This window comes from Arvicola amphibius, chromosome 4, assembly GCF_903992535.2.
Source record: "Arvicola amphibius chromosome 4, mArvAmp1.2, whole genome shotgun sequence".
Lineage (NCBI taxonomy): Eukaryota > Metazoa > Chordata > Mammalia > Rodentia > Cricetidae > Arvicola > Arvicola amphibius.
The window spans coordinates 43,113,143-43,140,150 of NC_052050.1; the positions used below are offsets into that span (position 1 = coordinate 43,113,143).

The window sequence follows — 27,008 nt, forward strand, 5'->3', positions numbered from 1 at the left end:
CCAACATTGGGTGGATGTTGACATTTCCTGTTCCTTAATAGGGAGGTGCCTAATTTTTCCTGGCAGGAACCAGGCTTATCCACTGACTGAGCATTAACTTTCTCCTCCTCCAGATATTGACGATTTCATTGTGGATGATGATGGACAGCCTCTGAAAAAACCCAAATGGCGAAAAAAGCTTCCTGGATATACGGATGCGTAAGTGTACCTGGTACAATGTGGTAATAAAGACATTGAATAGGCATGTGATCAGGAAGTCTAGAGGCTTCTGCCAAAATTAAGACATCCCAAACTCGTATCCATTTTTGTTGTGTGCCTCAAATCACACCTCTACTTGACAGTGGTTTCCAACTGCTCCTTCAGTCACTGAGTGCTCTCAAATATGTGAGTCCTCAAAAGATTAGGCTGAAGCCAGGAGTGGTAACGCAGGCCTTTAATCCCAGAATTTGGGAGGCAGAAGTAGGTAGATCTCTATGAGTTCAAGGCCAGCCAGGTCTACAGAGCTAGAATAGCTAGGATTGTTACACAGTAAAACCCTGTCTCAAAAAAAAAAATTAGAATAGAGTTCCACATGGGCAGGATCCCTGTTATGCCCAGTATATTCATGAATAGATGACCTTCTAACCTGCATCAAAGTATAGTAGTTTGAAAGGTTTTGTTCTAAAGGGATGCTGTAGCAACTTGGCAGAAGATGGTTTGCCAAGCAGAATAAGGACCCATCTGACTGTGATATTTGGCTCTTATCCCTGGCAGGTGCCAGGGATAGACTTTTATCCTCTGATAATAGTTTGCCTTGAAACTTCCAGGCACCTATTTATTCCACATTGAATATGGTTTTCCAACTGGCTTTTTTAGATTTATTTATTGTGTATACAATGTTCTGCCTCCATGTATGCCTGCACGCCAGAGGAGGACACCAGATCTCATTACAGATGGTTGTGAGCCACCATGTGGTTGCTGGGAATTGAACTCAGGACCTTTGGAAGAGCAGCCAGTGCTCTTAACCACTGAGCCATCTCACCAGCCCCCTCCAACTGGCTTTTCTCTTTGCTCCTTTAGTCTTGAGGCATGTAGAGGATGTGGGGAGGGGCTGCATTTCTCCTCCATCTCAATCCCCTTATTCTCACACATAGAGCCCTGCAGGAAGCTCAGGAGATCTTCGGGGTGGACTTTGACTATGACGAGTTTGAGAAATACAATGAATACGATGAGGAGCTGGAGGAAGACTATGAGTATGAGGATGACGAGGCTGAAGGGGAAATCCGGGTGCGTCCCAAGAAAACCACCAAGAAGCGTGTGAGCCGCAGGAGCATCTTTGAGATGTATGAACCAAGTGAACTGGAGAGCAGCCACCTCACAGACCAGGACAATGAAATCCGAGCCACTGACCTGCCTGAGAGGTTCCAGGTAAGAAACCACAATGAGTAGTATCCACTGGACTTTGAAACCCATCTGAGTCAGGTCCAGGGAGTCTATTTATTCTGGCAGTACTGTGCTGTTGTTGACTGATGTCCTTAGTTTTCTTCTTACTTTTTATTTTGAAGCTGAGTCTCACTAATTTAGGCTGGCCTTCAGTTGATTCCGTAGCCCAAGCGGGTCTTAAACCTCAGCCTCCTGAATAGCTAGGATTACAGGACTGACATTGAAATGGTGGGGGGTTTTTTGATCTTTTTTTTTCCTTTTTGTTTTGTTTTTTGTTTTTGTTATTGTTTTGTTTGTTTTTGAGACAGGTTTTCCATGTAGCCCAGAGTGGCCTCAGTAAGTAGTCTTGGCACTTGCTCTATAGACCAGGCTGGCCTTGAAGTCAGAGATCAGTCTGCCTCTGCCTCAGTGCTGGAATTAAAGGCGTGCACCACCCTCCACGCACGGAGTGCTGGGATTATAAGCACCGTCATGCCAGGTTTTGTGCTGCTGAGGTTTTATGCATGCTAGGCAATCACTCTGCCAGCTAAGCTATTTTCTTAGCCCTAAAATGGTATTCCTTTTTATTGGGGGGTTGGGGGGTGTTGTTTTTTTGGTTTGGTTTTTCGAGACAGGGTTTCTCAGTGTAGTCCTGGCTGTCCTGGAATTTGCTCTGTAAACCAGTCTGCTCTTGAACTCATATAGATCCGCCTAACTCTGCCTCCTAAATGCTGAGATTAAAGGCTTTCACCACCACCATCTACCATGAAATAATACTCTTTTTTTGTTTTTTTGAGACGAGATGTCTCTGTGAAACAGTCTTGGCTGTCCTGAAACTCACTCTGTAGACCAGGCTAGTTTTGAACTCACAGAGATCTGCCTGCCTCTGCCTCCCAAGCACTGGGCTTAAAGGCGTGCGCCACCACTGCCCAGCTGATATGGTATTCTCAACAGATCTGGAAAGTGCTCATTTTATGTCAGGTGACACTAGAAGTATGTACCTGAGGGTCACATGCTTCTGTTCAGAAGTGCTGTGTTTTTTCCTGAACAGGATACAGAATAAAGATGTGTCACCCTCTTTTCCACTACAGCTCCGCTCCATCCCTGTCAAGGCAGCTGAAGATGATGAGCTAGAAGAAGAAGCTGATTGGATCTACAGAAATGCCTTTGCCACACCAACCATTTCTTTACAGGTACTCAGAAGTTTAGATTTGAGAGGCTAGAAAGCTGGCTGTATAGTTAGAAGCATTACTGCCCTTGCAGAGAACATAGATTTGCTTCCCAACACCCACATATGGCTCACAACTGCCTGTACTTGGAGTTCTATGGTTCCTACTCTCTCTTCTGACCTCTGTAGGCACCAGGTACTCACATGTAGGCATGTAGGCAAAGCATTCATACACATAAAGTAAATGTTCATGACATGAACCAGAGGTCAGCTGATGAAAATGAGAAGCTGTTCCTTCCCTATGTGCTGTTTCTGTATGCCTGGGAAAGAGTATGTATATATGTGTATTAAGAAAAATACTAAGCAAGCATTGGTGGTGCACACTTTTAATCCCATAATCCCAACACTTGTGAGGCGGAGGCAAGCAGATATATGTGACTTCAAGTCCAGCTTGGTCTACAAAGCTTGAGTTCCAGGATAGTCAAGACTACACAACAAAATCCTGCTCTAAAAACTGAGAGAGAGATAAAAAAGCAAAGAAAAATTTTGGATTTCATCAGAAAATGCTCTCATGTTTTGAAGCTCCTGTGGGCTAAGACAGGAAGTAATGTGTCTTGCTTCTTTTGTTTTTGCTTCTTACTATAGGAAAGCTGTGATTACCTAGACCGTGGGCAGCCAACTAGTAGCTTCAGTCGCAAAGGACCCAGCACGATTCAGAAGATCAAAGAGGCCCTGGGCTTCATGCGGAATCAGCATTTTGAGGTTGCTCCTTGAGCTCTAGTAGCTCAGTGGTTAGAAATTCCTTACAATTTAGAGGTTGAGGCAAGAGGTAGCTACAATCAAGTGGTAAACCCTCTTTCTCGTCCTTAAAAGTTTCTTAAACTCAAGAGTGCTCTGACTAGCAAGAGGTACTAGTAACCAAGGGGACAAGATAGCCTCTCTGTAATGTTACCTACTCTACTGGGGAGAACATTGCACTGCATAGCCAGTTGGAAAGATCATTCTTGTAATTATGAATTTTATGGTGCTATTAGACTAGGAAATTATTATCTTCTAGCAGAGGAGACGTTTGCAGATCTTTCTTCTGCTTGACAGCAGCATCCTTGCTACCATAGGTGCCTTTTATTGCCTTCTACCGAAAGGAGTATGTGGAGCCTGAATTACATATCAATGACCTGTGGAGAGTGTGGCAGTGGGATGAAAAGGTAACATGGACAAACGGCCCACAAGGAGCTGATAACTGGGTGGAGAAAAACCAGTATCGGGGTGCTACAGCTCTGACCTCCAGGAATGCCAACTTCCCTGGCTTGTGCGTCTGCTAAAGGGAACAGCGGGCTTGGGTTGCCAGTGCTTAGTTCCAGTCCTCACTCCTGCCTTCCTTTGTCCTAGTGGACTCAGCTGAGAATCCGAAAAGAGAACCTAACACGGCTGTTTGAGAAGATGCAGGCTTATCAGTATGAGCAAATCTCTGCTGATCCTGACAAACCTCTTGCTGATGGCATCCGGGCTTTGGATACTACTGACATGGAGAGGTAGGACATGCAGGGCTTGTTACAGGGAACCGCCTAACTGAAGGCAGGTCCTCAAGAGCACTGTTTCTTTGCGGAATTTGTAGCATGGGGCCCCAGCCCTTAGAACCCAAATTGTCAATACATCAAACATGAACTCTGTCCTAGAACTCATTGTGTACACTAGGCTGACCTCGAACTCAGAGATTAACCTGCCTCAGTGTTGGGACTGAAGGTGTGTACCACTACACTCAACTAAAGGTGAGCATGCTAGCTGAGTGGTGGTCCACTTCTGTAATCCAAGTGGAAGGTAGAACTGAGAAGGTCATGAGTTAAGTGTTAGCTTGAACTATATAAAGCCGCATGGGGAGCAGTGGGATAAGCTGACAGATTCTCATTTTGGTTTTCTATATTAGTATATAAAAAACAGATTTATTTACCAAAATTTAAGTTGTTAAAAGAAACATGAATTCAAATTAGGTATGGTGCCCACACCTATAATCCCAGTTCTTGAGAGGATTTTGAGGCAGGAGGGTAGTATTCAAAGTTGGGCAACATAATGTCTGTCTCCAAAAAAGGAGGGAGGGGAACAAGACAAGAGAAGTAACAGGCAATCCAGTAGCAAGTGCCTACACCTCTGTAGCTTTTGTATTAGGTATATATATTTAGTGATGTGTGCATTTATTCCGTGTTGATAATGCTCCATAAGAAACAGTTTGTAATCTGAAAGTAATTTGGGAGCCTGAATAATGTGGTATTAGAGGGTAGCAGATGGTTTTGGTGGATAGTATTTATACTGAGAAGTAGTTTCAAAGACTTTGAACTTCACTGAGCACATGTTGCCTGTTCTGCCTCTTCCTCATACTATTTATTATTTATTTATTTAAGATAATGTCTTACTGTGCACCCAGACTGACCTCAGACTCGTAATCTAGTCTCAGTTTCTCTAGTGCTGAGGTCACAGGTGTGGCCTTTATCCACTAACCGTTCAGTTTGGCATGTTTCCTCTATATGTGTATATACTGTTACAGGATCTCCTATAAAACAGTCTGGCCTTAGACTCCTAATATTCCCACCTCTCAAGTTCTGGGACATCACACCTAGCTTACTTGTTCGTTTTTAAAGCAGATGTTGCTGGATGTCCCAGGCTGTCTTAGACTTGAGGCAGGCCTCTTGCTTCAGTCTCCAAATATTACAGCCATGTACTGCCAGTCCCAGCAACATACATTCCTTTAAGATATCCTGGTTGTGCTGAAACTGTAGTCTGGGACTGTTCTGTGACTTAATTTGCTTATCTTTACTTGATCTTGCTTCCTGGGAATTAGAAGTAGGTATAGCAAAGCATTGTAGTGGTGAGGCGAGCAGGCCTGCTTTTCGTCCCGCACGGCTAGCTTAGCCCCGGAAATAACAACACAGAAACTGTATTCATTTAAACACTGTTTGGCCCATTATATCTAGCCTCTTCTAACTAACACATCCTAATTAATCCATTTCCATTAAATCTGTGTAGCACCGTGAGGCTGTGGCTTACTGGGAAAGATCCTAACCTACGTCCATCTCAGGCCGGAGCTTCATGGCGTCTGCCTGACTCTGCTTTCTTTCTCCCAGCATTCTGTTCTGTCTACTCCACCCACCTAAGGGCTGACCTATCAAAAGGCCAAGGCAGCTTCTTTATTAACCAATGAAAGTAACACATAGACAGATGAACCTCCTGCACCAAAGCTTGCTCCCAGTAATAGGATCTTGCATCTTTCCCCTTTAGGCTCAAAGATGTACAGTCAATGGATGAACTGAAAGATGTCTACAATCATTTCTTACTGTACTATGGTCGTGACATCCCCAAGATGCAGAATGCTGCCAAGGCTAGCCGTAAGAAACTGAAACGCATAAAGGAAGATGGAGATGAAGAAGGTGAGTGTTGAGAAAGAAGATGCCAATCTCCATGGCTAGGTTGGGTGCCATTTGGACATCTTGACATCTTAGGTCCTTGGAACTGATTAGAAACAAGAGCTGAGGGCTGGAGAGATGGCTCAGCGGTTAAGAGCATTGCCTGCTCTTCCAAAGGTCCTGAGTTCAATTCCCAGCAACCACATGGTGGCTCACAACCATCTGTAATGAGGCCTGCAGGAAGAATACTGTATACATAATAAACAAATAAATAAATATTTTAAAAAAAAAAAAAAAAAAAGAAACAAGAGCTGATTGCCCTCAAATTTTGTTCCCAGGTGAAGGTGAAGAGGCTGAAGATGAGGAACAGAGGGGACCAGAGCTCAAGCAGGCCTCCCGCCGAGACATGTACACTATCTGCCAGAGTGCAGGGCTGGGTAAAACCACCTTTTTGTCACATAGGCATTTCAGCTTTGAATAAGGAAACATTTCCAGTAATGCCCTAATGGATAGGAACAGGAAAGAATATATTAATCACTCATCTAAGAATAAACTGTAGAGATTCCATAAACACTCCCCCAACCATCTTTCTATTCCCTACCTCTATGATTATCCAGTGTCTCTTAAATTTCCTAAGTAATTAGAAGTCTCCCAGATAATTAAAGTCAGGTTGTATTTGTTGTTCTTTGATGGCCTCTCTTCAAACTCTGATGCCCAAACAGCTGCTGTAGCCTCTTAACAGCTGGGCAGTCTGCCAGGCTGCTGCCTCACCTTGCACTCCTCTGTTTGCTGTAGATGGCCTGGCCAAAAAGTTTGGCCTCACACCTGAGCAGTTTGGGGAGAACCTCCGTGACAGCTACCAACGACATGAGACAGAACAGTTTCCTGCAGAGCCCTTGGAGCTGGCCAAAGATTATGTTTGCAGGTGGGCATAAAGCCGGTGGCCAGAAGGAAGGGTGACCTGAAGGCAGAGACACCCTCATCCTACAGCTCTACTGTTGTCCCCACAGCCAGTTCCCTACACCAGAGGCTGTGCTTGAAGGTGCCCGATACATGGTTGCACTACAGATTGCCCGGGAGCCCCTTGTCAGACAGGTGCTGAGGCAAACCTTCCAGGAGAGAGCCAAGCTAAACATAACCCCAACCAAGAAAGGTAGAAAGGTAAGTTGGGGCTGTTGTCTAGGTGTGGCCCCACTCCTTTTGCCTCCGACCCAAAGGCAGTCTTTTCTCCCAGGGCCAAGCCCTGCCAACCTGCTAATGATTCCCTCTCACTGTGTTCAGGATGTGGATGAGGCCCACTACGCTTATTCTTTTAAGTACTTAAAGAACAAGCCTGTTAAAGAGCTAAGAGATGACCAGTTCCTCAAGATAGGCCTGGCTGAGGATGAAGGGCTGCTCACCATTGACATCAGCATAGACATGAAGGGAGTGGAAGGGTAAGGGGAATACAGCAGGGGGCTGGAGGAGGGAAGGCAGCCCTCAGGAGCATAAGCCACCATTTCTGAGTAAACAAGCCTCACACACTCATGGATGTGTGAGGGTCATGTTTTCTCCGCCACACACCAGAGCTTTGTGCCCTTCCTCAGGTATGGCAACGACCAAACATATTTCGAAGAGATCAAGCAGTTTTACTACCGGGATGAGTTCAGCCACCAAGTACAAGAATGGAACAGGCAGCGCACCATGGCCATTGAACGAGCTTTACAGCAATTCCTGTATGTGCAGATGGCCAAAGAACTCAAGAACAAGCTGCTAGCAGAGGCCAGAGAGAGTGTTATAAAGGTGAGGCCCGCAAGCCACTGCCTCACTCTTCTCTGGGGGTGGGCTCGGATGTTTAATCTAAGGACATTACCACACAGCCCTAGCCCTAAACTCCAATTTTTCATTATTGTATTTATTAATTACAAGTGTGGGTAAGTGCATGAACATGTGTGATCAGAGGATATCTTTTGGACATTGATTCTGCCTTCTATGTGGGTCCCATGGATTAAATTCAGGTTGGCAGCAGGTGCTTTTACCAGCTGAGCCATTTCTCTCTCTCTCTCTCTCTCTCTCTCTCTCTCTCTCTCTCTCTCTTTTTTTTTTGTGTTTTTTTTTTTGTTTTGTTTTGTTTTTTGTTTTTTTGTTTTTGTTTTTTTTGTTTTTCGAGACAGGGTTTCTCTGCAGCTTTAGAGCCTGTCCTGGAGCTAGCTCTTGTAGACCAGGCTGGTCTCGAACTCACAGAGATACGCCTGCCTCTGCCTCCCGAGTGCTGGGATTAAAGGCGTGCGCCACCACCGCCCAGCTTCATTTTTTTTAAGACAAAGTCTCAGTATGTAGCTGAAGCTGACCTTGTGATCCTCCTGATGCTTATGCCACCACACCCCAGCTTTCATTGTCTTTAGTTGAACTGAGAATGAAGATATCCCAGAGTTGTCTATAGCTAGAGAAAGAATGGGGACATGTAGAGTGTAAGGCGAGAAAAAGTCAAAACAGGGCAGAGGGCTTGTGCCCAGGTTTGCTCCAGGCCTCTTCCCTCTTCACTCATCTAAATGTCTCTCGCTTATGTTGCTGCCATTTCCAGAATGCAATTAAAGTTTTGTGTTGTAGACCTGTCAGGTGGCTAGGAGCATGTGCTTTATGAACACACACACACCCTTACACATTTGAAGGCCCTGGTGACCATAGTGTCGGCTGTGTCTCTACTTTAGGCCTGTAGTCGAAAGCTCTACAACTGGTTGAGGGTGGCGCCCTACCGACCAGATCAGCAGGTGGAAGAAGATGACGACTTTATGGATGAGAACCAGGGGAAGGGCATTCGAGTCCTAGGCATTGCTTTCTCCTCTGCCAGGTACCATCACCTGTCTTTCACAGTTTCTTCTTCCCACTTGTGGTTCATCTTGCTAACTATTGCATTCTTCTTTCTGTGTCTGGCTGGCAGAGATCACCCTGTGTTCTGTGCCTTGGTCAATGGTGAGGGAGAAGTGACTGATTTCCTCCGCCTGCCCCATTTCACCAAGCGGCGAACTGCATGGAGAGAAGAAGAGCGGGAAAAGAAAGTAGGTCTCTAGAATAGGTCACAAGTGTTTACTCAGTGCACTCTATACTTCAGTGAGTTCAAGTGTTGTGGTCTAAGCAAAACAACAAAACCACACATAAGTAAGTTGGGCTCATCACATCTTTTCTTTCTTTCTCTCTCTCTCCCTTTTTTGGTTTTTCAAGACCGGGTTTCTCTGTAGCTTTGGAGCCTGTGCTGGAACTCACTTTGTAGACCAGGCTGGCCTTGAACTCACATAGATCCACTTTCCTCTGCCTCTCCAGTGATGGGGTTAAAGGGATGCACCACCACTTCTGGCAACTTTTTTTAAATATCAAAAACATTAATTTAAATAAACAACACTCTACTGATACAATACACAAAACAATACATATATATGTGTGTGTATATATATATATATATATATTACAACACAGATACAGCACTCTACTGATACAATATACAAATATACAAAACAATACATATAGCACAACACAGATACAGCACTCTACTGGCAGTCTATTTCCCATCTTAATATTTAATAATCGTCTCACCTTTGGGAGTCAGTCTCACTTGTAGGTAGTAGATGACACTCTTCACTGGGTGTGGTTTGCTTCTGGCATCCATCAGTGCCTAAGCCTTGTCTACTTCTGGATCTGCAGTGGCTGCTTCTGTTCTTAGCAGCATCTAGGTCAGACTGTTCCATGACTGAGAGCCACTGGGGCATTATTCCAGCTTTTTCCCTGCTTCTGCCCTTCATCACCTCTTTTTCTAAAGAAAGCAGAATTTAAATGCTTTCTTTGCTTGATTGTTTGTTTTAAGACAGGGTTTCTCTGTAGCTTTGGAGCCTATCCTGTAAACGAGCTCTTGTAGACCAGGCTGGCCTCGAACTCACAGAGATCCGCCTGCTTCTGCTTCCTGAGTGATGGGATTAAAGACATGCTACCATTCCCAGAAAAATAATCTTAAAAAGAAAATCTCAGCTTGCTTGAAATCTTTCCATGCTTGGAGCTCTTCAGTTATAATTTTCTTTTAATCCAGGCTCAAGATATTGAAACCCTAAAGAAGTTTCTTGTGAATAAGAAGCCTCATGTGGTTACTGTTGCAGGAGAGAACAGGTAGGAGCATGAGGCTATGGACAGGCCTGGTGTAAAGCTTTGACCCAAAGTCACCCATCTCTTACTGCTTAATCTGGCTTTGTTTCTGGGTATAATGTTGATACTTCAGTGGTCTCTCTGGAGATGTGGTTCCTCTTTGCTTTGAAGTTCTTTCTTCCCCACCCCACCTCAGTCAAGAGTACCCATTCCTAAGGAAATAGATCCATTAACCAATACTCCTCATCCTTCCAGGGATGCCCAGATGTTGATTGAGGATGTAAAGCGCATAGTGCATGAGCTGGACCAAGGCCAACAGCTTTCTTCTATTGGGGTGGAGCTAGTTGACAACGAGTTGGCCATTCTGTATATGAACAGCAAGAAATCAGAGGTAATGCTTATTCCCCCGTCCTCATGGCTTGCTCTGGCAACTGCTTTGAACCCCAGAGAGATTAATTAGGAAATGCAGGTTGTCAGGGTCAGGGCTATTATACCTGTTAATTTATCCATTCAGAGACTTTCTGGGCTACTATAATTCAGATTGGCAGCTCCAGAGATTAAAGTGGTCCTTGGAAAATAAAGGCCCCAAAGGAGATTTTTTAAAATTGGCTCAAGCCAGAATGGTTTAGATTTCTTCTTACCTTGTCACTGTGGACACCCTAAGGTTCTGTGACCTTCCTTTGGTTCTAGGCAGAGTTCCGGGATTACCCACCAGTTCTGAGACAAGCCGTCTCTCTAGCCCGGCGCATCCAAGACCCTCTGATAGAATTTGCCCAGGTGTGCAGCTCTGATGAAGACATCCTGTGTCTCAAGTTTCATCCCTTGCAGGTGAGTAGGATGGGCAGGTAGGCCAAGTGGGTCAGAAGGCACAGTAACCTTATATGCTGCCGTATTGGTAGGAGCATGTTGTGAAAGAGGAGCTGCTCAACGCCTTGTACTGTGAATTCATCAACCGGGTCAATGAGGTTGGTGTTGATGTCAACCGCGCCATCGCCCATCCTTACAGCCAGGCCTTGATCCAGTATGTCTGTGGCCTGGGACCTCGAAAAGGAACCCACCTGCTAAAGGTAGGCTTGGATTGATAAGAAAATATCATCATTTCATTGAGTGTGAAGAGCTTTGCCAATGTGATTGACAGATTAGGGAGGTAAAGCAAGTTGTTGAGAACTACCCTGCTTTAGAGCCAACCTCAGGCCTAGTAGCCAAGCCCTTAATCCTCACTACTGTGCTGTGCTGGCCATAGCCATGATGGAAGCAAGAGAAACCAGAACAGCAGTTTCTCCTCCCAGTGCAAACAGAAAGGAATCTCAGAGAGCTTCAACAGCGTTCATAACACTGTTTTCCTAACATGAATGTTGCTCTCTTCGGTACACTTTCAAGCCATACACAGTCACATGTCATTGTCTTTGGGTTGGATTTTCCTTTTCGTTTTTAAGATTTTTTTGGACAGGTCGGTGGTGGCACACAATTTTAATCCCAGCACTCAGGAGGCAGAGGCAGGTGGATCTCTGAGTTCAAGGCCAGCCTGGTCTACAGAGCAAGTACCAGGACAGCTAGGGCTGTTACACAGAGAAACCCTGTCTAGAAAAATTCCCCCCCCAAGAAAAAGTTATGTATACAGTATTATGCCTACATACTAGAAGAGGGTATCAGATCAAATTATAGATGGTTGTGAGCCAGCATATGGGTGCTAGGAATTAAACTCAGAACCTCTAGAAGAACAGCCAGTGCTCTTAACCTCTAAGCCATCTTTCCAGCTCTGGTCTGTTTTGTTTTTGTTTTTTTGTTTGTTTGTTTGTTTTGTTTTTCTTTTCTTTTTTTTTTAAACAGGGTTTCTTTTTCTGTCTATCCCTGGCTGGCCTCAAACTCAGAGATTCCACCTGCCTCCCAAAAGCTGGGATTAAAGATGTCTGTCACCACCACCTGGCCTTGGATTTTTTTTTTATTCATTTATTTATTTTTGAGGCCATTTCCTTTAGCAGTCAGTGGCCTCAAGCTTAATTTGTAGGTGAGGTTGACCTTGAACTCCTTATGATCCTTCTGCCTCAATCTAGCATTACATGTGTGTGCCACCGTGCGCAGCTATACATAGTCTGATAGGTAAGTTGTATCTCATTAAAGGCATTATTAAGTGGTAACATGGTGGTGTCCCAGATACTATATTTGACAGAGGTCGAGCCATAGAAAAAAATTTTTTTTTCCGAGACAAGGTTTCTCTGTAGCTTTGGAGCCTGTCCTGGAACTAGCTCTTGTAGACCAGGCTGGCTTTGAATTCACAGAGATCCGCCTGCCTCTGCCTCCCAGGTGCTGGGATTAAAGGCGTGTGCCGCCACCGCCTGGCCGAACCATAGAAATTTAACAGAAAACAGTCTAGGGATGCAGGCCCTCTTACTGCCCTGCTCACTTCTAGCCCTCTTCCCTAGATCTTGAAACAGAACAATACCCGTCTCGAGAGCCGAACTCAACTGGTTACCATGTGTCACATGGGTCCCAAAGTCTTCATGAATTGTGCTGGCTTCCTCAAGATCGACACTGCCTCTCTGGGGGACAGGTGATACCCTCTGCTTAGATAGGCCAGCAGCAATTACTTGGGCGTTGATTTGGGGCGTTAGGAAATTAGGCCTTTGAAAGGGTCCCAGGCCAATTAAATTAGGAAATGTTTTAAAGAAAAGGTAAGAAGTCGCCCCTGACCTATGGAAGAGATCAGTTGTGAGGCTTTTTCCTGTGAGGAGACACAGAAGCACCAGTGTTGTCTTTAAAAGAGAAAGCGTAAGATTGTGCTCAGGCTTTGTCACAGCCAGGTGAAGTGGGGAGCAGAAAGGGGCCATGGGAAAAGAACGTGGGTGTGAAGAGGTTCAGGACGGGGAGAGATGTGTTCTGTTTTAGGATGGTGGTACTGAGACTTCATTATTGACCTCTTCCTCTCCAGAAGTTATCAACTCAGTCTTTGGAGGATCTTTTCCACGGGCACATAGCTCCTCATTCAGTAATGGAAGTCAGTGGGGAAATAGGCTTCAAGTTCTAAAACTTCATTTTCCACTCAGCTTTGCTGTAACACTCCACGATAACATAGGCCCATGTGAGTGCACGGGCAAGACCAGCCTGGGAAGGCTTTATGGGGGAAAACAGCTGCCAGCAAATTCTCAGAGGTTTTTTTTCCCCCTTCTTGTTTTATATTATAACTCTTTAAGTTCACTATATAAAATTCAACAGAAAGAACTATTATACAGAAAGTGGAAGTCCCCCATAATTCCACCCCCCAGAGAAAACTACCATAACAATTTTTATGTATACTATAATTTTCTAAATTTTATTTTTGCTATGCATTTACTAACTACTCATTTACTTCAAAAGTGAGATCACATGGTTCATAGTGTTTTGCAGTGCATTTTTCACATATCAGTATATCATGGCCATCTCCCCATATCAGCAAACATAAATTTCCTTCATTCTTTTTAATGGCTATGTAGTATTCCATCGTATGGAGTACCCTGGTTTTACCCAGCCAGTTCTGCATTGGTGAACATTTGGGTTGTTAATTAATTGAAATTTGTGGTTTTATACCTTGCTGTTTCTTCCTTTCCTCCAGCACTGACTCATACATTGAAGTCCTTGATGGCTCCCGAGTCCACCCTGAAACATACGAATGGGCCAGGAAGATGGCAGTGGACGCCTTGGAATATGATGAGTCTGCGGAGGACGCCAATCCTGCAGGAGCCCTTGAGGAAATCTTGGAAAACCCAGAGCGACTAAAGGATCTAGACCTTGATGCCTTTGCAGAAGAACTAGAGAGACAGGTAGGCAACTATAAGTCCTTGCAGGCAAGAACTCTTCTCAAGCAGCTGTCTGGGGAGGAACTTGGGCAGCAGATGTTCAAGAGAAACCCTGATACTATTGTGTTGGAGCCTTGACTCTTTCCTCTCCCTGCCCGTGCTGTACTAGGTTTGTTGAAGGAAACTTTCAGACACTCATAGTGAGCCAGGAAAGAATCAGGTACCATGACCTTAAAGTGAGGGCGGGAGGGTGGGGGTGTGCTGTGCTTGCCCTTGAGGCCTTATTCTAAATCCTCCCCAAGAGCAGAGCTTTACACTGCCTCCTTTATTCATGGGGCTCCTGAAGCATACAGTGTCCTAAGGGCAACCTTGAAGTCTCCTCTATTGAGATAGGAACAGTAGCACACACCTGTAATAAATAATTCCAGCTATTCAGGAGGTTAAAGCAGGACGATCATACGTTCAGGGGCTACTTGGACAACATAGACACCAATAAGGGAGAAGGTGAGAGAAAGAAGTGAGAATTTCCTTCAGTAAATGTTGACAGTAATGAAAAGCATGGACGAGTGCAAACTGTATACCTCCTGTCACTAAAATTCCCAGTGAGTCAGGCTGGGGGCTGCGAGACTTTTCCTAATGGACGTCTTCCCCAGGGCTATGGTGACAAGCACATCACATTGTATGATATCCGAGCAGAGCTCAGTTGTCGGTATAAGGACCTTAGGACAGCCTACCGCTCTCCTAACACAGAGGAGATCTTCAATATGTTAACCAAAGAGACTCCGGAGACCTTCTATATTGGTGAGTTATGAGTCTGAATTTATACTCAGAGAATGCTGTTGGGGAACTCGGGCATTTACCACATGTACATAAACTGAAAATGATCTCAGTAGAGGAAGACAGTTTTGCAGGGTATGGTAGCACACACCTTTAATCCTCCCAGAGGCAGGCTGGTCTGCAGAACAAGTTCCAGAACAGCTAGGGATACACATAGAAACCCTGTCTCAAAAAACAAACAGAAAAAAAGTTTGTACGTCAGGTGAGGAAGACCAAGAAACCTATTGTCCTAGTTGCTTTCCTGTTGCTATGATAAAGCACTGACCAAAAGCAGCTTTTGAGGAGGAAAGCACTTATTACATCTTCCAGGTTAGAGTCCGTCATTGAGGGAAGGAAGCCAGGGCTTGAGGCAGGGACTGAAGCAGACACCGTGGAGCAATGCTGCTTGCTTTTACTGGCTTGCTGTCAGGTTCGTGTTCAACTGCCTTTCTTCATCCAGCACTACTTGCTTAGGAGTGGCGCTGTCCATGGTAGGCTAGGCCCTCTTTCAGTTAGCAGCCAAAAAAATGTCCCCAATGACATGTCCACAGGCCAACCTGATAGAAGTTCCTCAGTTGATGTCTCCTCTTCTTAGGTGACTCTACTTTGTGTGAAGTTGACAAAACTAACCAGTATAGCTCTTAGGAAATAATGCAAGTCCTAGGCTGGAAGTCAAAATTGAGGTCAAGATCAAGTTAGACTTCTGTCCGCACCTGTTGGCACAGACCCATCACCTGTCCTACTTGGGAGGGTAAAGCAGGAGGACTGTAAATTTGGGGACAGCCCAAGCTACAGAGTGAATTCATAGGAACTTGGTGAGAAGGATCTCACAGTGAAAGGTAAAAGGCAGGTGTTACTCTCTGTTGTAGCATTTCTCTAGTATTTTCAAGGCCCTGAGTTCAGTCCCCAATACCGCCAAAGTACAAATAAAGTTCTGTCTCTATCTTGCTTTGAGATCTTTCTTGGAGTTGTCTTTCAGGCATCATTTCTCCGACATTAAATGTAGGGAAGGTCTCAGCCCTCCAGGATGAGACGCTGTAAGATGTGTTGTGCCAGCAAAGGGTAGTGGGAAGGAGTCAGCTCTCTAGTCTCATTTTTTTTGTTGTTGTTGTTTTCTTCTTCAAGATAGGGTTTTTCTGCGTAGCTTTGCGGCCTGTGCTGGAACTTTCTCTATAGACCACGCTGGCCTTGAACTCACAGAGATGTGCCTGTCTCTGCCTCCTGAGTGCTGGGATTAAAATGTGCACTACCACCGCCCAGCTCCCTCCATTCTCTTAGTAACCTGCTTTCTTTCCTATAGGAAAGCTCATCATCTGTAATGTTACTGGCATTGCTCACAGGCGCCCACAGGGTGAGAGCTATGACCAGGCCATCCGAAATGATGAGACAGGACTGTGGCAGTGCCCCTTCTGTCAACAGGACAACTTCCCTGAACTAAGCGAGGTATGTGCTAACTGAGAAGTCTGATGATTTGAGAGAGTATTTTAGTTCTTGCTCTCCTAAAAAATGGGAGTAATTTAGTTCATGTTCTCATCAGAAAAGTACACAAAGGAAGGGGGTGGGAGACAATTTTAACATGAATCTCCTCTTTCCATCCTGATGCAGTCACTGTGACCTCTAATTCCTGCCCCACTTTCCATCTCTCACTCTGGCGAGTTAGGACGTATATGTGTTCTCTTTTTTTTTAACTTTTTAAATAAGACAATTTTTTTTTGAGACAGGGTTTCCCTGTAGTTTCTAGAGCCTGTCCTGGAACTAGCTCTTGTAGACCAGGCTGGCCTCGAACTCACAGAGATCCGCCTGCCTCTGCCTCCCGAGTGCTGGGATTAAAGGCGTGCGCCACCACCGCCCGGCCTAAATAAGACAATTTTATTATTATTATTATTTTTTTTTTTTTATTACAGATTTTTATATGTTCTCATCCACAGTGTCCTTATACTTGCTTGAGGGTGTGTGTGCCTCTGTATGATTTTGTATTATCCCCACTCTAATTTTCCTTGATTCTTTTTTTTTTTTCCTTCTGTAGATGAGGTCTCATTATGTACCCTTGACTAGCCTGGAGCTCACTATGTAGATGAGGCTGGCTTTGAACTCATAGAGATAGATCCTGCCTCTGTCTCCTCAGTGCTGAAATTTAAGGTGTGCGTCACAATACCCAGCTATCACATTCTTTTTTAACGTCACCTAGCGTTTTCTGGTTTTTCACTTATTAGGTCCATTGTAACAAGTTCTTGTATAGATACTTGTCACACTCACTAGGACAGAAGAGAACAAAAGAAACCACAGTGGAATTTAGGAAGTAAGTCGGTTAAGCGTGAAAGTTTCATCTAATGGCCTAAGTGACAAACATGAAGTCAAGGAATCTGGATGTTCACAGATTGGTTTGGTGTGTAACTAATTGAGTTTCCAGACCAGTGCCGAGCATCGGTAGTAGAATAAGTTACAGCAACCTTAGATACCCTTTCTGTTGGTTTGTGTGGTTTTTAATTTTCTTATTTATTTTGTATATTTGCAAACACACCATTTGTGTGTGTGTCAGTTAGTGGGGGTGGGGGGATTCTCCTATCGCATGCATCCCAGGGGTCAAACTAAGGTCATCAGGCTTGGTGGCTGGAGCCTTTCCCCACTGAGTCATCTTGCTAACTCCCTGATTTTTCTTTTTTTAAGATATATTCACAGCCGGGCGGTGGTGGCGCACGCCTTTAATCCCAGCACTCGGGAGGCAGAGGCAGGCGGATCTCTGTGAGTTCGAGACCAGCCCAGGCTCTAAAGCCACAGAGAAACCCTGTCTCGGGGGGAAAAAAAAAAAAAAAAACCAAAAAAAGATATATTCACTTTATTTTATATGTGACTATTTTGCCTGTGTGGTATATGTGTACTATGTGGTATACTTGATGCCTTCAGAGGTCAGAAAAGGACATTGACCCTTATAACTGGAGTTATTGTTTGTGAGCTACTGTATGGATCCTGGGAATTGACTCCAGGTTCTTTGCAAGAGAAATAAATACTCTTAACCACTGAACCATCTTTCCAGTCTTCCCACTCCCCCCAGTACTCTCTTCTGAACACAGGAGCTCCAGAATCTTAACAATCAACCTCCTTTCTCTTCTCAGGTCTGGAACCACTTCGACAGTGGTTCGTGCCCTGGCCAGGCCATTGGTGTGAAAACAAGGCTTGACAATGGTGTCACTGGCTTCATCCCTACCAAATTCCTCAGTGACAAGGTGGTAAAGAGGCCAGAGGAGCGAGTGAAGGTAGATGGAAGAAGAAGCCTGTGGAGTAGTGTGCTTTCCAGTTGCCCCACTTGGGCTTTCTAACTTGGGGTTGCCCCTACCAGGAGTTGGGCTCTGTTCCCAGTGACTGCTGGTGGTGAGGGCAGAAAGAGGATTTATAATAACTGGAAGAAGCCGGTTGGGAGCATCTAAATGAGTAGTGGCTTTTGTCTGCTGCATTTGTAAAGCAGTTTCTGCTGGTCTTGAGCCCTTTGGGAAAGGGTTCCTTCCTGTGTGGGAAGCTGTGGTTTTTAGCACATGGCAGGAAGTGAGACCCAACCTCACAAATAAGAAAGCACTGCCTGTTCTCCCATTTAGACAGTGTTGCTCAGGAGATTGCAGAGCTGTGTGACACAGCCCTGTCTATAGACTACCTCTGGGCCACACACAGAAGGACAGGGCCCACAGAAGGAAGGTCTGGATGAGAGGTTGGCAGTAAGTCTCCTCCTGCAGCTGCCGTGAACTGGGCTTCAGTAGACACTCAATGTGTTCATGTTCTGTCCTCCACCCCGTGTGTGTGTGTGTGTGTGTGTGTGTGTGTGTGTGTGTGTGTGCGCTCACCTGTTAGACAATCAGTGAGTATGGTCCGTGTTCTGTCCTCCACCCCGTGTGGGGCAGTTATACACATACCATTGTGCACTTGGTGGTCAGAGAATAACTTTTTCAGAGTTGATCCTCTCCTTCCACCCTTGGTTGTTGGTTTGGATTGAGGGCAGGGTGGGGCATATGTTTAGTTTTTGAGACTTATAACTTGATGTTATAGACCATTATAGAGATCTGCTTGCCTCTGCCTCCTGAATGCTGGGGTTAAAGGTGTGCACCATTATACCCAGTTTTACCTCAGTTTTTATGGTTCCTTGTGTAGGAAGGATCAGACTCAGGTCTCCAGGATTGCATAAGTGCCTTTACACACTGAACTGTCCCCCCAGCCATCTCTATTTTGTCTCTAATTCTACAACTTCAAATACTCTTTTTCTCCTCTAAGGTAGGGTCTTATGTAACCCAGCTTCAAATTTTGTATGTAGCTGAGGAGGACCTTCAACTTCTAATCTCCCTGCCTCTACCTCCCAAGTGTTAAAATTAACAGACATGTGCCATCCTGTTTCTATGTAGTGCTAGAAATTAAATCTAGGGTCTGTGAATGCTGGGAAAGCATTCTAGTAGTTGAGCCACCTCTTCAGCTCCCTGTTTTCTCTAGAGACATCTAAGTCAGTGATGTGGCTGGATCCAGATTTGCCAGATACCCTGTGTCTTAGTCACTTACTGTTTCATTGCTGCGAAAAGACACCATGACCAAGGCAGCTTATACAAGAAAGCATTTAATTGGAAGCTTACTTAACAGTTTTAGGTTAGTCCATGATCATCATGACTCAGCGGCTAAAAGCACTGCCTGCTCTTCCAAAACTCCTGAGTTAAATTCCCAGCAACCACATAGTGGCTCACAACCATCTGTAATGAGATCTGGTGCCCTTTTAAGGAAGAGACCTAATCAGTCATCCTTATCAACTTAGACCTTGAAACCTTTTTTTTATCTATCTATCTATCTATCTATCTATCTATCTATCTATCTATCTATCTATTTGTTATGTATACAGTATTCTATCTGTGTGTATGCCTGCAGGCCAGAAGAGGGCACCAGACCTCACCACAGATGGTTGTGAGCCACCATGTGGTTGCTGGGAATTGAACTCAGGACCTTTGGAAGAGCAGGCAATGCTCTTAACCGCTGAGCCAGCTCTCCAGCCCTAGACCTTGAAACCTAATATGAACAAGTTCAACATAGCCGCCATATATAGGCTTCCCATGCATGCTTTAGCATTGCCAAGCCATAAATTTCCTTCTTTTTTTTGGTCAATTTCATAATCATCATGGTGGAAAGGTGGCAGGCATGGCTCTAGAGCAGTAGCTGAGAGTTTTTACATACTGATCCATAGGCCACAGGCAGAGAAAGGTGCTGGTCTAGCCTGGGCTTTTGAACCCTCAAAACTAATCCTAGTGACACCCCTCCTGCAGTTAGGCCCTGCTTCCTAATCCTTCCAACGGTTGATCATCTGAAAACTAAGCATACAAATAGATGAGTTTGTGGGAGCCATTTTCATCCAACTTCCCTAACCTGTATGAGTCAGTCTGGGAGGGCTGTGACTTAAGGCTCAAAAAAGACGTTCTTATAATGAAGTGAGGATTTTAAACAGGATCCAAAAAGACTGCTCAAGTCAGGAGAAATAGACAAACAGCTTCTCAGAAAAGAGTGTGAGCTTTAGCGAGCAGAAGAATGCTGGTAATAATCCTCCAGTTTTCCAGCATACACCTGCCCACTCCAGATTCTACCCTGCCATTTGGTAGCTGACTTTGGGCAAGCCCCACCTTTCTATTTGGGCTTTGCAGTTCTATGTGAAATAAAACATTAGGCTAGATAGCTCACATGTTCTGTGATTCTAGGTGGGGATGACTGTTCACTGCCGTATCATGAAGATTGATATTGAAAAGTTCAGTGCAGACCTGACCTGCCGGACCTCAGACCTCATGGATAGGAACAATGAGTGGAAACTGCCCAAGGACACCTACTATGATTTTGATGCTGAGGCTGCAGACCACAAGCAGGAAGAGGACATGAAGCGAAAGCAGCAACGAACTAGTGAGTGACCAGCAGTAGGCCTTGCACCTGAATGCAACAGCTTAAACTTGGGGACTTAGGCTGCAGAGTTTATGTGCATCAGTTCCCCGGGGGTGGGGGTGCCCTGTTTTATGAGGCCCAGAGGCGTGAAAGACAAGTATGAACAGAACTGGAACCACGGTCTCCTGGTTTACATTTTGCTAAACTTCATTTCCTCAAAACAGTCTAAGAACTGAGGTTGATAGCTCATTCACATCAGAGAACCCAAGCCCAGAAGGTGTCTCAGAAGCTATCCACGATTGTCCTGTTGCTGTCAGCTCCTAACCCATCACCTGGTCTGCCTCTCTCCCGCCCCCTTCAGCATACATCAAGCGAGTGATTGCACATCCATCTTTCCATAACATAAATTTCAAGCAAGCAGAAAAGATGATGGAGACCATGGACCAAGGCGATGTCATCATCCGGCCCAGCAGCAAGGGTGAGAACCATCTGACCGTGACCTGGAAAGTCAGTGATGGCATCTACCAGCATGTGGATGTGCGGGAGGAGGGCAAGGAAAATGCCTTCAGCCTGGGAGCCACTTTATGGATCAACAGTGAGGTGAGCCATTCCTGAACAAGTTCTTTCTGGTTGCTTTCACCTGACATCTAACTTGAACACATCATGCATATTTGTGATATGCAGCACAACAAAGCAAGGTAATTTATAGAATAAATTACTAGCTTTTCCCCCTATATTTCTAATTTTAAAATCGCTTAGAGAGAATTATTGAGGAAGTGGAGAAAATGATGGTGTGCGTACATACACATGAGGTCTCTTATATGTGTTCAGCAAGGAGATACCAAAGTTCCCATTGTTCCTAAATACAGTGAAACATCACAGTTAGTATTTAAAGAACTTTATTCTGGTAAGCCAGTGTCTGGGATTTAGTCAAACCAGTTGATAAATTGAAGGGATTTTGCAGTAGAATGAGGTGGAAGTCGGCCCCTGCTGAGCAGAACTGCCGTCATGTCCCTTCAGGGTGGTTTATAAAAGAGTCTCAGGTCTGGATGTGACATGTGAGGTCTTAATGGTCTTCTTGTAGGAATTTGAAGACTTGGATGAGATTGTTGCCCGCTATGTCCAGCCCATGGCTTCCTTTGCTCGAGACCTTCTGAACCACAAGTATTACCAGGACTGTAGTGGTGGGGACCGGAAGGTAAGTCTGAGACTTTCTGAGGATGACACCTTCCAGGCTCTTAAGGGTGGACACTTCCTCTGAGTGTAGGGGTCTCAGTGGTGAAGGAAGTATATGTGCGTATGTACCAGTCATTGTATACCAAGCATGCTCTACCATCCCAACCTGTCCCCCTCATTCTACCCCCAGAAGTTAGAGGAGCTGCTCATCAAAACTAAGAAGGAGAAGCCCACCTTCATCCCTTACTTCATCTGTGCCTGCAAGGAACTTCCCGGCAAGTTCCTTCTGGGATACCAACCCCGGGGTAAACCCAGGTGAGCACTGGTGCTGAGAAGCTGCTGCCTTTGGGGTCTACACATAGGCTAGAAGAGAGCCACACCTTCCTTCGTCCTCTTACTTGTTGAGAGGTAGGGAAAGGGGTCATGGTGCGCATCTTCCCAGGCAGTGACTCTGCACAGAATTGTATGCATCATGAGAATTTTGTGGTGGTTTGGTTTGGTTTTGTTGCTGATTCTTTTCCCTTCCTTCCTTCCTTCCTTCCTTCCTTCCTTCCTTCCTTCCTTCCTTCCTTCCTTCCTATGTAAGCTGATTGTGATGTAAATGACAGTGTTGTCTACATGCCTGATAGAGACAGAAAGCAGAGTCACCTAAGAAAGTCACCCTCATCCACACTAGAAAAGGAATTCCCTTCACTACCACTCCCCAGGCACTACAGTGATTAGGAAGGCTCCCTCATTCATTTTTCCAGAACTTTCAGCACATGGTAGCTCACTGATGCCACATTGTATATCTTCTGAGTGTGGGTGAGGTGGATGTGTCTCCTACTCTGTTCCCTTCCATGTATGACTGGCAGGCTGCTTTGTCTGAGGCATTCCTTCTGCACCTCTCTAGCTCACCCTGTTCAGTTTCCTTAGGGTGACCTGCGTAGGTCTGTTAAACACTCTAGTGATGATGCCTGCCTTCTCTGCCCTGGCGCCAGCCGTCCTCCCTTTGCCGAGGACATTTGTGCTTTAGCGCTGTATTGGTCACATGGGATACATAGTGGGGCTCTGGAACCTTGTGGTACCTGGAATATCATGCTCTTTTTTGAAATACCTAGAGTGGCAGCCAGGACACTGTGAGACTATGAACATCTCATGAAGACCATGTAAGAAAGTTGAGGACATGAAAGAAAGATTCAACACAGTAGCTTCTCATAGAAGGAAGCAGAGACTCCTTGACTTCTATCTGTGTGTGGAGATTTAGAAAGTAGTTTTTGGCTGATTATATATAAGTGAGGCCTTCAGGATGTTTAGCATTGTCTCAGTTGTTTGTGGCTCTTCTTGAGTGAGTGTAGCACTACATTTAGGTATGATGACTGCCTTGTATTCTTGCTCCATTGTTCCTTGTGACTGTTCTTTAGGCCTAAGGGCTGTTGTACTTGGTACATGGGTGGTAAATACAAAACTCAAACTTGGAACTAGAACCAGATATGAAACTAAGTAAGGCCTATCCTCTTAGCCACTTGGCTACGCTCACAATTAGTAAGGACAAACTAACCACCTTTTGAGTGCACTAAAGAGTTTGCCTTTTCTCTTTTTTTTTTTTTTTTTTTTTTTTTTTTGAGATGGGGTTTCTCTCTGTAACAGCCCTGGCTGTCCTAGCTCTGTAGACCAGGCTGGCCTCGAACTCACAGAGATCCATCAGGCTCTGCCTCCTGAATGCTGGGATAAAGGCGTGCACCACTACCACCCAGCTAGAATCCTCCTTTATCTGGAGCTACCCAGGGAGGCCCCTTCCCATCTGATGTTCTGTCCTCTTGGTCTCGCTCTACCTGTAGCCTGCTATCTGCAGTGAAGACACCCCCTCTGGTGCATCCTCCAGCACAGCTTCCCTGATGGCCTGTACTAAGCACGCAAGGCCTCTGCCTCCTTAGCCTTAATTGTGCTCTGTCATGTGCAGCCTGTCCCTGTCATCTCTCCTCCCCCAGCACCCTTTAGCCATTTTTCTCAGGTGGTCACAAGTGGTGTCTTGCTCAGGGTTGTTATTGCTGTGATGAAACATCATGACCAAAGCAAGTTGGCGGGCTGGGGTCATTTGGCGTACACTTCCATATCACGTCCATCATGGAAAGAAGCAGGACTGAAGCAGAGGAGAGCTGCTTACTGACTCACTCAGCCTGTTTTTTTTTTTTTTTCTTTTTTATTATTTTTTTTTTTATTATTTTTTTGGTTCTTCAAGACAGGGTTTCTCTGTGTAGCCCTAGTTGTGCTGGAACTTTCTTTGTGGACCAGGCTGGCCTCGAACTCATAAAGATCCACTGCCTCTGCCTCCTAAATGCTGGGATTAAAGACATACACCACCACTGCCTGGCCCAGCCTGCTTTCTTACAGAGCCCAAGACCACCAGCCCAGGAGAGGCCCCACCACAATGGACTGGACCTTCCCACATCAGTCACTAGTTAAGAACATGCCCTACAAGCTTGCCTATGGCCAGTCTTTGGAGGCATTTTCTCAGTTGAGGCTCCCTCCCCTCCGATGACTGTAGCTTGTGTCGAGTTGACATAGCACTAGCTAGACAAAACAGTATCTGATGCTTGTTTCCTTATAAAATCTCAGGATAGAATATGTAACAGTGACTCCTGAAGGATTCCGGTACCGGGGCCAGATCTTCCCAACTGTGAATGGGCTCTTCAGGTGGTTTAAGGACCACTATCAGGATCCTGTACCAGGTGAGTTCTACTGAACTCTTGACCATAGGCTGTGGTGAGAGGGACACAGTCCTAGCTCAGGGACGTGAAGTCAGATATCATCTTAGCTGCCTCATGCCTGTTCAGCCTTTCTGCAGCACAGACTTTCTCCATCTCCTGGCTGTCCTGGAACTCATTTTGTAGGTGAGGCTGGCCTCAAACTCATTGAGATCCAACTGCCTCTGCCTCCCTGGGGGCTGGAATTAAACCTCTTCTGACTCTTGAGCTGGGAAGCCAGAATAGCTTTCTGGAAGCACATAACTGACTGCATCTGTTTCTTACAGGCATCACTCCCAGTAGCAGCAGCAGGACCCGGACCCCTGCTTCCATCAATGCTACCCCAGCCAACATCAATCTTGCAGGTGGGATGCTTGCGGCTGAGACTTGTAGGGCAGTGGGGAACTAGAGGGATTTACATCCTGACATGGCTGTCTGTATGTTGCAGATCTGACACGGGCTGTGAATGCCTTGCCTCAGAACATGACTTCGCAGATGTTCAGTGCCATTGCTGCTGTCACAGGCCAGGGACAGAACCCGAATGCTACCCCAGCCCAGTGGGCATCCAGCCAGTATGGCTATGGTGGCAGCGGAGGAGGCAGCAGCGCCTACCATGTATGTGTTTTCAGGAGGATTCTTCCTGAACTGGGTGGGGAGGAGAGGGGGCGATCATCTTTTACTTGCAGACTCAGATGCTGTAGACACCTGGCCATGTCTGCTACCAGGAGCTTCTTATGCTCAGACCTAGGAACCATCTCTAACAGATGTTCCTTATCTCCAGAACGTTTGACAGGAAGGGAATAAGAAAGGGCCTTTGCACAGGTGGGCTATTTGGAACCCTCAAGCCACCTGAGGTGGTCAAGATTAGTGGGCAACTTTGTATGCTGGTGATATCCTCCTGACTTTTCTTTACTCTCCAGCACACATCCTGCTTCCAGGTCGGTCACCTGGAAGCACTGTTCAGAGCCAACTCGCATGGCCTGTCAGAGATTGACAAGGAAGCTGAACAAGCCCGCATCAAACCCCTATTTCTCTATCCACCCCTTTTCAGGTGTTCCCAACGCCAGCCCAGCAGCCAGTGGCCACACCGCTAATGACCCCCAGCTACTCCTACACAACTCCAAGCCAGCCCATTACCACCCCACAATACCACCAACTCCAGGCCAACACTACCCCACAGTCAGCTCAGGCCCAGCCCCAGCCCTCCTCCAGCTCCCGACAACGGCAACAGCAGCCAAAGTAAGTACATGGCTAATGGTACAGCATAGGCAGGTTACTAGTAGGAACAGGTGGTGCCATGTGGGCTGAAGACTTAACTTAAGCAGCTATTCTATATCTTCTTGAAAGCCATGTTCCCATAGTACCAGGTAGTAGTGATGCATGACTTTAATCCCAGCACTTGGGAGGTAAAAGCAGGGAGTCTCTGAGTTGGAGGCCAGCTTGGTCTACAAAGTGAGTTCCAGGACAGCTAGGGCTGTTACACAGAGAAACTGTGTCTCTGTGAGGAAAAAAAAAATGTTCCTATGGGCATTGGTTTCTGAGGGAAAAAATGGAAAAGCAACAGAAAGGTTGCTCCTTATAAGAATAAAGTTCTTAAACTGGGCGGTGGTGGTTCACACCTTTAATCCCAGCACTATGGATACAGAAGCAGTCCGATCTCTGTGAGTTTGAAGCCAGCGTGGTCTACGGAACGAGTTCCAGGAGAGTCAGGTTCCTTTCTGTGAGCTCATCTGTGACTGATAGGAAGGCGTCCTTTTACACACCCAGAAGAATCCTAGTCTCTTCAGGCCCTTCCTTTCTGTTCCAGGTCCAACAGCCATGCGGCCATCGACTGGGGCAAAATGGCTGAGCAGTGGCTACAGGAGAAGGAGGCAGAACGACGGAAACAGAAACAGCGGCTGACCCCTCGACCCTCTCCCAGCCCTATGATTGAAAGCACCCCCATGTCCATTGCTGGCGATGCGACCCCACTCCTGGACGAGATGGATCGGTAGGGGCCTGTTCTACAGACTGCGGTTACCTCTGAGGCTTCGAGACCTGGCCACCCACAGCCTCACTCCCTGCCCCTCTTTTTTTTTTTTTTTTTTTTTTTTTTTTTTTTTTTTTTTTTTTTTTCGTGGCATGAAATGACATTCTCTTGAATGGTCAGCCAGGATGGGTGGCTGGATGGATAGCCTGTGAACTGGTGTGCACCAAGGAGCAGTTCTCCCACTCCAGACTTGTGCCAACCACCTGTCTTGGGCCAGGCTAGGAGAGAAGAATGTAGCGGGAGGCGGCGAGCGAGAGTGGAGCCGTCGTCGCCCTCACCTGATACCGGCTCTATCAGGCTCGGCTTGTACATGTGGGGAAACCAATGCTATTTATTCAGTTTGAAGCAGGAGGGAGAGGGTGGAAAATGTTTTCAGTCTTGATGTCAATACTTTGGTGGCATCAAAGTAGGACTGTGGGGGACATGTGGAGCGGTGTTGACCTGCCAGCCCCTGCCTACCTACCCTCATCTACCTATCGCCACCTGCTTCTCACCTGTCATTTGAATAAACAGTGTTTCTACAGAGCA

At 45.8% G+C, this 27,008-nt stretch overlaps 1 protein-coding gene across 1 annotated transcript in view; it reads left to right on the top strand.

Annotated features, from left to right (window-relative positions):
- The window catches only part of Supt6h (SPT6 homolog, histone chaperone and transcription elongation factor), a 37,685-nt gene extending 10,677 nt beyond the window's left edge, over positions 1–27,008 (top strand). The window contains exons 6-37 of the mRNA XM_038325442.1: positions 114–198; positions 1,134–1,407; positions 2,493–2,594; positions 3,215–3,331; positions 3,685–3,774; positions 3,959–4,101; positions 5,840–5,988; positions 6,303–6,401; positions 6,760–6,889; positions 6,975–7,125; positions 7,246–7,400; positions 7,551–7,746; positions 8,655–8,794; positions 8,885–9,002; positions 10,022–10,098; positions 10,330–10,465; positions 10,765–10,902; positions 10,974–11,141; positions 12,498–12,625; positions 13,664–13,871; positions 14,501–14,648; positions 15,964–16,106; positions 17,777–17,917; positions 20,375–20,570; positions 20,911–21,149; positions 21,634–21,747; positions 21,916–22,040; positions 24,324–24,436; positions 24,739–24,816; positions 24,900–25,066; positions 25,503–25,690; positions 26,259–27,008. Coding sequence (XP_038181370.1) covers positions 114–198; positions 1,134–1,407; positions 2,493–2,594; positions 3,215–3,331; positions 3,685–3,774; positions 3,959–4,101; positions 5,840–5,988; positions 6,303–6,401; positions 6,760–6,889; positions 6,975–7,125; positions 7,246–7,400; positions 7,551–7,746; positions 8,655–8,794; positions 8,885–9,002; positions 10,022–10,098; positions 10,330–10,465; positions 10,765–10,902; positions 10,974–11,141; positions 12,498–12,625; positions 13,664–13,871; positions 14,501–14,648; positions 15,964–16,106; positions 17,777–17,917; positions 20,375–20,570; positions 20,911–21,149; positions 21,634–21,747; positions 21,916–22,040; positions 24,324–24,436; positions 24,739–24,816; positions 24,900–25,066; positions 25,503–25,690; positions 26,259–26,445 — 4,643 coding nt within the window. The 3' untranslated portion in view covers positions 26,446–27,008. The remainder of the gene's footprint in view (positions 1–113; positions 199–1,133; positions 1,408–2,492; positions 2,595–3,214; positions 3,332–3,684; positions 3,775–3,958; positions 4,102–5,839; positions 5,989–6,302; positions 6,402–6,759; positions 6,890–6,974; positions 7,126–7,245; positions 7,401–7,550; positions 7,747–8,654; positions 8,795–8,884; positions 9,003–10,021; positions 10,099–10,329; positions 10,466–10,764; positions 10,903–10,973; positions 11,142–12,497; positions 12,626–13,663; positions 13,872–14,500; positions 14,649–15,963; positions 16,107–17,776; positions 17,918–20,374; positions 20,571–20,910; positions 21,150–21,633; positions 21,748–21,915; positions 22,041–24,323; positions 24,437–24,738; positions 24,817–24,899; positions 25,067–25,502; positions 25,691–26,258) is intronic.